General features: G+C 37.4%; 1 protein-coding gene across 2 annotated transcripts in view; it reads right to left on the bottom strand.

The window, feature by feature from the left end:
- The window catches only part of MRPS35 (mitochondrial ribosomal protein S35), a 49,672-nt gene that overhangs the window by 30,717 nt on the left and 6,629 nt on the right, over window positions 1–12,326 (bottom strand). Inside the window, exons 4-5 of one of the 2 annotated variants that reach the window (XR_014845255.1) lie at window positions 12,211–12,271; window positions 1,300–3,430 (exon numbers count right to left, since the gene is read on the bottom strand). Coding sequence is in view for 1 of the 2 variants with exons in the window: in NM_001244927.1 (NP_001231856.1) it covers window positions 3,291–3,430; window positions 12,211–12,271 (201 nt within the window). In the remaining variant the exon portion in view is untranslated. 2 annotated transcript variants of the gene reach the window in all.

Genomic DNA, 12,326 nt, shown 5'->3' on the forward strand with positions numbered 1-12,326 from the left:
GGCTCAGATTCAGCATTGCTGTGACCATGGTGTGGGCCAGCAGCTGCAGTTCTGATTTGACCCCTAGCCTGGGATCTTCCATATGCTGCGGGTGTGGCCCTAAAAAGAACCAAAAAAGTTACATAAATTGAAAAACATCTAAATGTGTGTAATATTTTCTCTATTTACAAGCACAATGCAGTTAAAGAACTGCAGTATTACATGTAAGACAGAAAATGGGCTTGCCGTCTAGATTTGCCGCTTATCGGCTAAGTGACCTTAAATCATGTGATCTTCCTGTTTGTTTCCTAACTCATAAAACAGAAAGGATTCACAGAACTTTTGTCAGGAATAAAGGAAATTAAATAGAAGAAAGCACTTTAAAGTAAAATTCTATACAAATCATATTTAGTCTTACTGTTTTACCTACTTTAACCCTTGAACCACATGACACCAGTTCAGGACACCACCCCTGAGCCTCCAATGTCAGCAGGTAGAGTGAAAAGAGTCCAGAAGGGCAGGCAGAAGCTGGTCAGAGGGGACAGAAGTGAATGAGGAAAGTCTGGCATGGTGGCACGAGACAAAAAGGAGATGAGAGGGGATGGTAGCATGGTATAAGAGATGTCTGGTGGCACACTTCAAATAAAGCATGAGGTTATTTTTATGTGAAACAAAAGAAGCAAATTTAGAATCAAGTGGGACTTTATGTCTATACTAGTACTAAAGACTAAGGCCCACAAAAAATAAGACAAAGAACATGAATTAGTATCTAAGTTTCCTGACTCTTAAGTTGAGAGATTTTTGCTTGTCTTTTTGTCCTCTCAGGGCTGCACCCACGGCATATGGAGGTTCCCAGGCTAGGGGTCTAATTGGAGCTGTAGCTGCTGGCCTATGCCAGAGCCATAGCAACTTAGGATCCGAGCCACGTCTGTGACCTACACCTCAGCTCAGGGCAACGCCGGATCCTTAACCCACTGAGTGAGGCCAGGGATCGAACCCGCAACCTCATGGTTCCTAGTTGGATTTGTTACTGCTGCACCACGATGGGAACTCCAGTTCAGAGGTTTTTTTTAAAATCATATAATCCATAGCTCAAGTGCTATTTGTTGCGCTTATAAAAAGAGTTAACAGGGAGTTCACTGGTGGTCAGGTGCTTTCACTGCTGCAGCACGGGTTCAATCCCTGGTCTGGGAACTGAGATCTTATATCAAGCCATGGCACCCCATGGCCAAAAAGAAAGGGGTGTGTATGTAACATTTATTAAGTTCTTAAAGATGTATCAGGTATTTTTACTCTATAATAGAGACACTCTATACTAACCTGTGGAATGACGTCAGCAGAGTAGAATTTTAAGTTCTTTTTCTGTTTTTCTTTTGTTGATCAAATGTATACTGTAAATACATATTGGCTTTTGTGATTTTAAAATATTTTCAGTCTCTCTAATTATATAAACATATTGCTAGGACATTTAAACTCTTCTATGGAATTAAAAAAAAAATGCTGGAAAGCTTCATAAATTCATTTCAAAAGATGGCACAACTCTGATTACCAAAACACAGAAAAGAAAGAAAATTACAAACCAGTTATGGTTGTATCACTGAAAAAAATTTCTAAAAACTAAAGTCTATTTGTTAGCTATATAATGCAAAGATGGTTGCAGAGATTTTCAACATATTTCTGTAGTACATTTGGAATGTTCCAATTTAAAATACAGATTAGGAGTTCCCACTGTGGCACAGCAAGTTAAGAATCTGACTGCAAAGCTGCTGTGGAGGTGAGGGCTCGATCCCTGGCCTAGCATAGTGGGTTGAAGGATCCAGCATTTCTGCAGCTACAGTGCAGGACATAGCTGTGGCTCGAATTCAATCCCTGGCCCAGGAACTTTCACATGTGGTGGGTGTGACCACAAAATTAAAAAATAAAATAAAATGCAGATTACATGGAGTACAAAAACTAATGGAAGGCCCCTTCAAAAGGTGGGCAGCCATCCTTCAGGATAGGTGAACCAAAGTACATTAGTCAGGTGTCTCTTAAGAAATAGCTGATTCTAGGAACAGGGCAAGGAATACATAAAATGAGCTAGGAGCATTTTGTGGTGCCAAAAATTAAAGTGTTTAAAAAACAAAAGATGGGGCATGGCAAAGGAACAGAGGAGTCAACTGAAAGAGTGCCCAACTGTCAAAGTCAAAAGAATCTGAGTACAAAATTGGATCATAATCCAGAGAATAAAATAAATATCCATGAGCCCATACTGATATAAACAAATGACAGAATAAATAAACGGAGAATAGACAAATCTCCCACACAGAAGAACCGAATCCCAAATCATCTATGTGCTCTCTCTCCTTCGAGGTGGCGGAGCGTCACTTCTGACTCTTTAAGTGTGGCCTGTGTGCACTAACTTTCTTCTAAAGAGTATACCATGGAAAGGCAGGAAAAAAAAAGTAATTTTATAGTGGAGAAAATGACCAACACTACCTCAGCCAGGCCTGCATCATCAGTGAGAAGCCATGTGAGAAGCCTATAACCTTGCTATGACGTGATGAGAATGGCACTGCACTTTTGAAGTTTTCTCCTCAAAACACATTATCAGTCTAACCATGACAAAAACATCAAACAAATCTAAACTGAAGGATATTCTGCAACATATATAACTGATACTTCTCAAAACTGCTGAAGTCATCAAAAACAAGGAAATTCTGCAAACCATCACAGCCAAGAACCTAAGGAGACTCAATGACTACATGGAATACGGTACCCTCAATGGGATTCTGAAACAAAAAAAGAACATTAGGCAAAATCTAAGGAAATGTGAAGAGTGTATAAACTTTAATTAATAATATATCAACATTGATTCATTTATTACATGTAACAAATGTACCACAGTATCATAACATGTTAATAGCAGGAGAAATTTGGTGTGAAATATAGGCAAACTCTGTACTAACCTTGAAACTTGCATATAAATTTAATACTATTCTAAAATTAAGTTTAATTATAAAAAAGTTCTGCAACCTACACCACAGCTCACGGCAACGCCGGATCGTTAACCCACTGAGCAAGGGCAGGGACCGAACCCGCAACCTCATGGTTCCTAGTCGGATTCGTTAACCACTGCGCCACGACGGGAACTCCCAACAGGCATTTTTTTTACCTTAAATTTTATACTTTAAAATTGTATACTTTAAAAAACTTTTATATTCTCCAAATTTCTATGGCAAATATGTATCAGTTTTATCAGCACATATACAAAATACTATTTTAAAATAATGTGTTATAATAATTCTTATTTTAAAAAAATTAACTCTTACCCTTAAGGTTACTACTCGTGCTTTGGGGTTTCGAATAGATGGTCCTGCTGAAACATAATCAGCTGTATCAATTTCAATTGGAAAGTGCTTCTCGCATTTCTCATCACTGTCTAAGGCAGCTGGCCACTCAGTACAAAAATCTGAGAATTAGAAAAAATTATCTCAATTATAGTTTTGTAAGTAAATCCTCATTGAAATGTATGCTACCAGAGAAAATCAAATTACTGAGGGGGATCACCTCTCAGGATCCGTGAAATCAAAGAACAGATTCTCTTCTGCATTTTATATATGTACCATCCTCCCACATGCATCCCTTTTCTCCCTGGGAGAATCCTAATTCAGGAACTTAATTAAAGTAATGATCTGGATAACTCAAGTTTGGTGGGGAGCAGTATGTTCAGTTAAAAGGGAGCCATGACTTGATGGAAGCTTGTCATAGCTCTGTACATACCTGCTATGAGATGTTTAATTCCTCCCCAACTAAAAGCGAACAGTTTGTGGTGCCCAGACAGAACTGTTTTCAGAAAGGCAAAAGATAATATAAATTCGCACTGTAATGAAGGTTACTAAAAACCAGCTGAAGAGAAGTGAAATAGACTCTGAAAAAGCTCTAAGAGAGAACTGAGTTGTGGTCAACATTCTTTCAGAAATGGAGTTGAACAGGGCGTCTAACTGAAATAGGTACAAAAGTCTCGGTCACCGTTAAATGGATCCTTACAGTACTAACTCATGTGTCTTTGACATGACTTCTAAGCCACTGGGGCTGGAGTGAAAGGGGAAAAAACCAGTCTTCACATTGAGGCAAGACAGCTTAGAGAGGAGGTGCTCAAAGCACAGAGGCGTAAACTCAGGTCTCAACTAGAAGAAAAAATCCTGAAAGGCAAAACAACAGCTCCCAGCCTCATGCAGCCATCAGCACTGAGGGACTCTACAGGTGGGCAGCTGATTTTATTTTGCCCTATTCCTCTCAAGTCACTTCGGGAGAGGGCTCTCAGCTCTCAGGGTGACAACTTCTGGCATTATCAGGTTCCCCACACTTCCTAAACAGCCTCATTCTAAGAAGAGCTAAAAGTAACTGGTTTCTTAGGTCAAAGACGTTAGACCTCATGGATCCGTGTTTTATCCAATAATATTTTCCCTGAACTAACAACTTTCTTATAGTAGGTACTATATTTAGCTCCCATTTAGGCTTTATTATCAGTCAGCAAAATGTCACTCTGGCTTACAGAGACTTTCCACGATTGGGGACTAAATATATGTTAGCAAATTAAGTATAGCTCACACCATTCCTTAAACACTGTATTTAAGAGATCAATACTCAGATTCTGTGAAGGGAAAGAAACATCTCTACCATTAAGAACATTCTGACATTTAAGTAAAATGAACAGAGCAAAATTACTGAGGTTAAATTTCATTCCCATTATGGACTAATTCCAGTATCCTGCACTGTAAGATGCAACACTGCCAGGCACTTTATAGGGCAGACTAGTTTGGGGAATTTTATGAAGTTACAGGGTTTATACTGACTTTTTTTAACTGTGGATAAGTCATTTCAATCACTAGATGATAATTACAGCTTTTAAATTAAATTACTCGATTATATGTTTTTGTTTTTAAAAAAAAAAAAAAACCAGCCAACTGGAAAGTACATAATAGACCCCTATTAGCCTTATTCATCTGATAGGCAGAGCAAGAGACTAGACTTCGGAAGACCTTGGTTTTTACTTAACTCTGCCACTGATTATTAAAGTTCTGGTAAATTACCTAACTTTTCTGTGCTTCAGATTTTCCATTTGCAAGTTAGATATAAAATCTGAACTGACCTACTTTGAAAGAAAACTGAGAGGAAATATCTGAAAAGCCTTTGAGTTATTTGGAAGATACAATCCAAATCTAAAAGTGGCAAAATTAAGGAAAGATTAAAAAAAAACATTCACCTAAAAACTATAAAATACAATGCCACTCTTCTGAATGTGCTGTATGAAAACCTTTCATTTAAAAATTATGAAGTATTTTATAGCTATCTCATTACAATGACCAGTTTCTAAGTTATAATCCACATTAAAAATAATGTTTAAAAAGGAAAAAATGGAACTTAACAGGGTAATGCATTTGTTAACTGGCTTTACACAGGATCAAAAAATGAAATATGATTTGTGTTAAATGGGGCACAGATTTGCAACAGTGATCCATGTCAGTCCAGTATCAGGCACCAATATATAAAAACATACAATCCACAGGGACAGAATTGCATCCTAATGTCCTCAAACAGAACACATAAGTGAATGAAAAGAGAAAAGTTTTCCTTATCTCTTTTCAAGAGTAAGGTGATTATTCCCACTTCGTAGCTTTCTTTTTAAGACTTCTTTATTTTCTTCCTTTTATTTTTCAATGGAAGGCCCTCCAAGAATTTCAAATTTTATCACATCATGTTCACTAACTTATTTCTCCTTTCAGCACAATCAAGCTACTCGTGAAGTCTCCAGGTTTCATTTTCTTTCCTGAAAAGCCTTAACAAGTATCCTCAGCACGTACAAATCACCTTTATTATTATTATTATTTTTCCTTACAGCCACAACTGTGGCAAAAGGAAGTTTCCAGGCTAGGGGTTGAATCAGAGCTGCAGCTGCCGACCCACACCACAGCCATAGCAATGCCCAATCCAAGCCTCATCTGTGACCTAGGCTTGAGGCAATGCCAGATCCTCAAGCCACAGAGTGAGGTCAGGGACCGAACCCCTATCCTCATGGACAGTGTGTCAGATTCTTAACCTGATGAGCCACAATGGGAACTCCACATCACCTTTAAATCAGCATAAACTTAAGATTTCATTCAAAGGTACTACCCTTGCATTAAACTACACAATTGATAAGTAATAGCTACAAACCTAAAACAACTCAAATTTGCTTATCTATTTATAGTCCAATACAAATTAGAACCGAAACTGAATTGGAATATTGTATTTATTATGAAAACACATAGAACTGTGAATAAAAAATGTTCTTTGCCTTTACCACCGGGTATGTGGGAAGAAGATGGTAGTACACATGAGTGAATTCTATATTTACATCTAGGAATCAATAGATATTGTTGAAATTTAATAAGTATAGAACTATAGGTATAATCATATCCAGAGATTACTTCCATTATATACATATATATATATCAAACTAGTTAACTTACAGTCTATATACTATGTATAGAGAATATATAAAATACACACACACAAACATAAATTTGATTGAGAACACTTCTGGAATAAGGGCCAGGGAGGGAAAGGAGAAGCAAGAGACTACTGGTTTTCATCACAAGTCTTTGTACTATTTAGTTTTACCATGTGTATATCTCACTTCTATTTCTTTAAAATTTTGAAAATTTCTTCAAGACCCTTCTCTGCAAAGTATCCCACTACTGGCTCTACTGCCTATTCAGCTACTCAGCATCCTTGTACACTATCTTCAGTTTGGATCAAATGATTTGCATTTGTTGTCAACTCTGCAGTATTTTCTTTAGGCTTTTTATGTACATGCCTTCTATAATTCAACAATAAATCCTGAACCTACATGAGCAAGGATTATACTTTCTGATTCTATTTATTACTCATAGCCCTTTGTAGAGTGGTCTGCAAAAAAAAAAAAAAAAAAAAAAAAACTGAAGATGTGACAACTAACAATTCACTGAACACAATTTAAAAATCCTCTTAAAAAAGTAGAAACCAACAATCACTCAGAATATAAGGCTATATATAGTATATTAGGAAACGAGATTATCTTGCCCCCCCCCCCGAACTTTACTGATATAACAGATACAGAATGTTGTGTAAGTTTAAGGTATACAATGTGTTGACTTGATACATGTAATCACTGCAAGATAATCATTATTATCAGCTAATATCTATGTCACATCACGTATTTACCATCTCTTTTTTGAGGTGGTTAACACTTAAGATCGACTCTCAGCAACTTTAACTATAATCACCATGCTATACATTGAATCCCAGAACTTATTTAGCAGATAACTGCAAATTTCTATTCTTTGAACATCTCTTTTCCTTCTACCCCTCAGTCCCTGGTAACTACCACTCTACTCTGTTTCTATGACCTCAGATATTTTAGATTTCAAATACAAGTGATATCATTTAGTATTTGTCATGCTAACATACTCCATTGAGCATAATGCCCTCAAGGTCCATCCATATTGTCACAAATGCCAAGTCCTTCTTTCTCATGACTGCATACTACTCCATTGTGTATGTGTATGTGTGTACACACACATGCCACATCATTCTATCCATTCATCCACTGACCAACACTTAGGTTGTTTCCATACTTGCCTACTGTAAATAATCCTACGGTGAAACATGGGGGTTCAGACAGCTCTTCAATATTCTACCCTCATTTCCTCTGGATACATACTAAGAAGTGGGATTGCTGGATCAGATGGTAGCTCTAGTTTTAATTTTTTGAGGAACCTCCACACTGTTTTCCACAGTGGCTAAACCAATTTCATTCCCACCAAAAGTATACAAGGGTTCCCTTTTCTCCACATCCTCTTCAACAGTTTTATCTTTTATCTTCCTGATGACAGTCATCCTAACAGGTACAAGATACTATTTCACTGTGGTTTTGATTATTTCCCTGATGATTAATGATGTTGAACATCTTTTTGTGTATTTATTGGCCACTTGTACGTCTTCTCTGCAAAAGTGTCTATCAGGTCTGCCCATTTTTTTTTTTTTTTTTTTTTTTTGGTCTTTTTGAGGGCCACACTTGTGGAATATGGCGGTTCCCAGGCAAGGGGTCTAATCGGAGCTGTTGCTGCTGGCCTACACCACAGCCACAGCAATGCTGGATTCGAGCCACATCTGTGACCTACACCACAGCTCACGGCAATGCCGGAACCTTGACCCAAGGAGTGAGGCCAGGGATCAAACCCTCAACCTCATGGTTCCTAGTCGGATTCGTTTCCACCATGCCACAATGGGAACTCCAGTTCTCCCCATTTTAAAATAAGGGTTCTTTTTGCTATTGAGTGTATGAGTTCTTTATATACTTTGGATATTAACCCCTTAACAGATAGATGAGTTATTGGCAAATATTTTCTGCCATTCCACAGATTTTTTTTCATTTTGCTGATGGTTTTCCTTTGCTGTGCAGAAGCTTTTGTTTGACGTAGTCCCACTTGTTTACTTTTGCTTTGCCTTTGCTTTTAGAGTCAAATTCCAGCAAATCATTGCCAAAACCAATGTCAAGGAGCTCACACCCAATGTTTTCTTCTAGGAATTTTATGGTTTCAGATCTTATGTTCAAGTTTTTAATTCATGTTATGTTGATTTTTGTGTATAGTATAAACATGTGGTCCAGTTTCACTCTTTTACATATGGCTATTCAGTTTTACCAATACTATTTATTGAAAGAACTATCCTTTCCCGATTAAATATTTTTGGCTCTTTTGTCAAAAATTAATTGAACAAATATGTATGGGTTTATTTCAGAGCTCTCTGTTTTTATGGCAATACTGTTTTGATTACTACAACAGCTTTATAACATAGTTTGAAATCAGCATGTGTGATGCTTCCAGCTTTGTTCTTCTTTCTCAAGACTGCTTTGGCTATTTGAGGTCTTTTGTGGCTCCATACAAGTTTTAGGAATTTGTTCTATTCCTGTGAAAAACACCACTAGAATTTTGACAGGGATTGAACTGAACCTGTAGATTGCTTTGGGTTTTATAGATATTTTAACAATATTAATTCTTCCAATCCAAGAGTGTGGAATGTCTTGCAATTTCTTTGAATCTTTTTCAATTTCTTTCATCACTATTGTACAGTTATCAGTGTACAGATCTTTCATACCCTTGGTTAAATGTATTCCTAAGTACTTTACTCTTATTTTATCAAGTTTACATATTATATTTTTATTTATATTCTTCCAGTTTTATTGAGAAAAGTGACATGCAGCACTGTTTAAGTTTAGGGTGTACAGCATAATGATTTGACTTACACAAATCATGAAATAATTATCACAATAAATTTACTGAATATCTACCATCTCGCATAGATAACAAAGTTAAAGAAATAGAGAAACTCTCCTTGTGATGAGAACTCATAGGATATACTCTCTTTCATATATGAAACTGATTTTTTTTTTTTTTTTTTGGTTTTTAGGGCAGTACCTGCAGCATATGGAGGGTCCCATGCTAAGGGTCAAATTGGAGATACAGCTGCCAGCCTACACCACAGCCACAGCAATGCAGGAGCTGATCTATACCACAGACCATGGCAACGTCGGATCCTTAACCCACTGAGTGAGGCCAGGGATTGAACCCATAACCTCACGGTTACTAGTTGGATTTGTTTCCACTGTGCGACAATGGAAACTCCTGAAACTGATTTTTGTATACTGTCATTGTATCCTGCAACTTTACTGAATTTGTGCAGGAATTTCAGTGTTTTTGGTGGAATCCTTAGGATTCTCTATATATAAGATAATGTCATCAGCAGGTAAAGACATTTTTACTTTTAAAATGTGAATGCCTTTTCCTTTTCTTGCCTAAATGCTCTGGCTAGGACTTCTAGTACTATGCTGAATAAAAGTGGTGAGAGTGGGCATCTCTATCTTGTCTTGATCTTAGACAAAAAGCTTTTAGCTTTTCATTGTTGAATATATTAGTTCTGGCCTTTTCACATGTGGCTTTTATCACAGTGAAGTTTGTTCCCTCTATATTCACTGTGTTGAGAATTTTCTTATGAAAAGATGCTGAATTTTATCAAATGCTTTTTCTGCATCTACTGGGATGATCATATGATTTTTACCCTTCACTTTGTTAATGTGGTGTATCATGTTGATTTATTTGCAGGTGTTACACCACCCTGCATCCCTTCTTGATCATGATGTATGATCCTTTTAATGTACTGTTGAATTTGTTTGCTAATATTTTGTTGAGGATTTCTGCACCTATGCTCATCAGGGATATTGGCCTGTAATTTGTCCTTGTCTAGTTTTGGTATCAAGGTAATGCTAGGTTTGTAAAATGAGTTTGGGTATTCCCTCCACTTATATTTCTTAGAAAAGTTTGACAAAAATTGGTATTAACTTTTAAATGTTTAGTAGAATGCACTAGTAGAGAGCCACCTGGTCCTAGGCTTTTCTTAGTGTAAGGTTTTTGATCAATGATTCAATCTCCTTACTAGAAACTAGCCCATTCAGATTTTCTATTTCTTTATGATGCAGTCTTAACACATTCTATGTTTCTAGGAATGTATCCATTTCTTCTAAGTTGTCCAATTCGAGCGTATAAAACTGTTCAGGAGTTCCCGTCGTGGCGCAGTGGTTAACGAATCCGACTAGGAACCATGAGATTGCGGGTTCGATCCCTGCCCTTGCTCAGTGGGTTAACGATCCGGGGTTGCCGTGAGCTGTGGTGTAGGTTGCAGACGCGGCTCGGATCCCGCGTTGCTGTGGCTCTGGCATAGGCCAGTGGCTACAGCTCCGATTCAACCCCTAGCCTGGGAACCTCCATATGCCGCGGGAGCGGCCCAAGAAATAGCAACAACAACAACAACAACAAAAAGACAAAAGACAAAAGACCAAAAAAAAAAAAAACAAAAAAAAAAACAAAAAAACTGTTCACAGCAGGGAGTTCCCATGGTGGTGCAGCGAACCCAACTAGTATCCATGAGGATACAGGATCCATCCATGGCCCTGCTCAGTGGATTAAGGATGCAGTATTACCATGAGCTGTGGTATAGGTCGAAGATGTGGCTTGGACCTGGTGTTGCTGTAGCTGTGGTGTAGGCTGGCAGCTGGGAATTTCCATATGCTACAGGTGCAGCCCTAAAAAGCAAAAAAAAAAAAAAAAATCTGTTCACAGCAGTCTCTTAGATTCTTTGCATTTCTGTGGTATTACAATTTTGAGGCTTCTCTTTTTCTCAGTAAGTCTAGCTATAAAGGTTTGTCTATGTTGCTTATTTTTCAAAAAATGAGCTCTTAGTTTCATTAATCTTTTATTTTTCAGCTGTGCCAGCAGCATACAGAAGTTCCCCGGCCAGGGATTAGGCCCTTGCCACAACAACAACCTGAGCCACTGCTAACAACGTCAGATCCATAACCCGATGAGCCACATGGAACTTCTCATTGATCTTTTCTATTGTCCTTTTAGTGTCAACCTATTTCCACTCTGACCGTTATTATTTCCTGTCTTTTACTAACTTTAAGCTAAGTTTGTTCTCTTCCCAGTTCCTTGGGGTCTAAAATTAGGTGGTTTGTTTGACATTTTTCTTTACTCTTAATGTAGGCATTTATTGCTATAAACTGCCCTCTTGGAACTGCTCTGGGGACACCACAAATCTCAAGATAGTTTTTGATTTCTTTTGATTGCTTATTTGAACCAATATTTGTTTATGGGCATGTTATTTACCTCCAAATATTTGTGGATTTTCCAACTTTCTTCTTGTAATATATTTCCAGTTTCATATCACTGTGGTTGGGAAAAATGTTTGATATGATTTCAGTCTTCTTAAATTTATTAAGACTTACTTTGTGGCCTATGGTATCTATCCTGAAAAAGTTCCATGTGTGCTTGAGAAGAAAGTGCCTTCTACAGCTGCTAGATGGAATGCTGTGCAACAGTTAAACTCATGTGGTCTAACATGTAGTTTAAGTCCAATGCTTACTTACTGATTTTCTGTCTGGATGATCTACCCATTGTTGAAAGTGGAGTAGTGAAGTCCCCTACTACTAAAGTACTGCTCTCTATTTCTTCCTTCAGTTCTGTAAGTACATGCTGTAATATTTAAGTGCTCCTGTTTTGAGTATACAAATATTTATGAACATTATATCCTCTTGATAAACGGACCCCTTTATCATTAGAAATGAGATTCCTGTGAAATTAATTAAGTTCACATTACAAAACAACCACATACCTTTAAGAGCTTCACAGTGCCTTTTAATTGCTACAGGGGTCAAATGCAGAAAATTGGGGATCTAAAATAGAGAATGTTAAAGGATAAGTTAGCTTAGTCTTAAAAACATGAAAAAA

This window comes from Sus scrofa, chromosome 5, assembly GCF_054392235.1.
Source record: "Sus scrofa isolate SSC_HxYL_T2T_F1_AM1 chromosome 5, Sscrofa_HxYL_maternal_Yorkshire_Landrace_v2.0, whole genome shotgun sequence".
Lineage (NCBI taxonomy): Eukaryota > Metazoa > Chordata > Mammalia > Artiodactyla > Suidae > Sus > Sus scrofa.